An 832-nucleotide genomic window follows, 5' to 3' on the forward strand; every position below is an offset into this window, starting at 1 on the left:
GCATCGCTTGCGTTGAGCGATTTGGAGTTGGACGACGCAACATAGGTCACAAAAGCATTTGTGACAAAGTAGCGCAGATTGCCTCCAGGCTCCGGGCGTGACCGGACGCGTACATCAACACGCGTTGGAAAACAGCATCTTGAGTGATATCGAAGTCTTGCGGCCAAGATGTGGGTCGCTGAGTCTCCATGTAATACTTCACATAAGCCACCGACTGTCCGAAAGTCAAGCACGGAACTGGAAAGCGCGTAAGCGAATGCGACGAGCCGCGGATGAGCTCCTCCAGGGGCACGAAGGTCAAGCCGGCAAAAAGGGCTGTACAATGCCACGTTTGCTGTGAAATAGACCGGATTGAACAGGTGGCCATGGCTTCGACGATGGACTGGAGAAAAGGACTGGCGATTTTGTTTGCGACAGGATCCCACGGCTCTGGAGCGACACCCTCGTGGATCAGGGCTCTTTGAAACTCGTCCAGAATCAGCACAAACATCACTCGGGGCGGGTTGGCGGTAGTTAGAGCGGGCGAGCTGGAACTCGAGCTGGACGAGGACCCTGCAGCAGCGACCTGAAGTTGAACAAGATTGGGCGGGTACTGCATGGCATGCATCGCGATGATGCCTAAAACTTCCGACAGCGTGACTCTTCCAATTGCAGCGACCACCTCTTGCACCTTAGGGAGCGTCCAAAAATTATCTGCGTTGATGTAAGAAAGCAGGACGCGGTACGCAAGGCTCAGTCCAGCACCCAGTTCACGATCCAAACTGCCAAAAGGGGTGTTGCTGTTGTAGGTCACGTAAATCGGGACAACTGTTGTGGCATGGCGGCTTGCTTG

General features: G+C 54.4%; 1 protein-coding gene across 1 annotated transcript; it reads right to left on the reverse strand.

The window, feature by feature from the left end:
• Positions 1-109: 109 nt before the first annotated feature.
• On the reverse strand, positions 110-832 carry CAOG_09208 (hypothetical protein; the record flags this gene model as incomplete). Its single annotated transcript, XM_011272642.1, has 1 exon — positions 110-832. A coding segment is annotated over one exon (723 nt), but the record flags the coding sequence as incomplete, so codon positions are not given.

Source organism: Capsaspora owczarzaki (genome assembly GCF_000151315.2).
Source record: "Capsaspora owczarzaki ATCC 30864 unplaced genomic scaffold supercont2.43, whole genome shotgun sequence".
NCBI classification, from domain to species: Eukaryota; class Filasterea; order Ministeriida; family Capsasporidae; genus Capsaspora; species Capsaspora owczarzaki.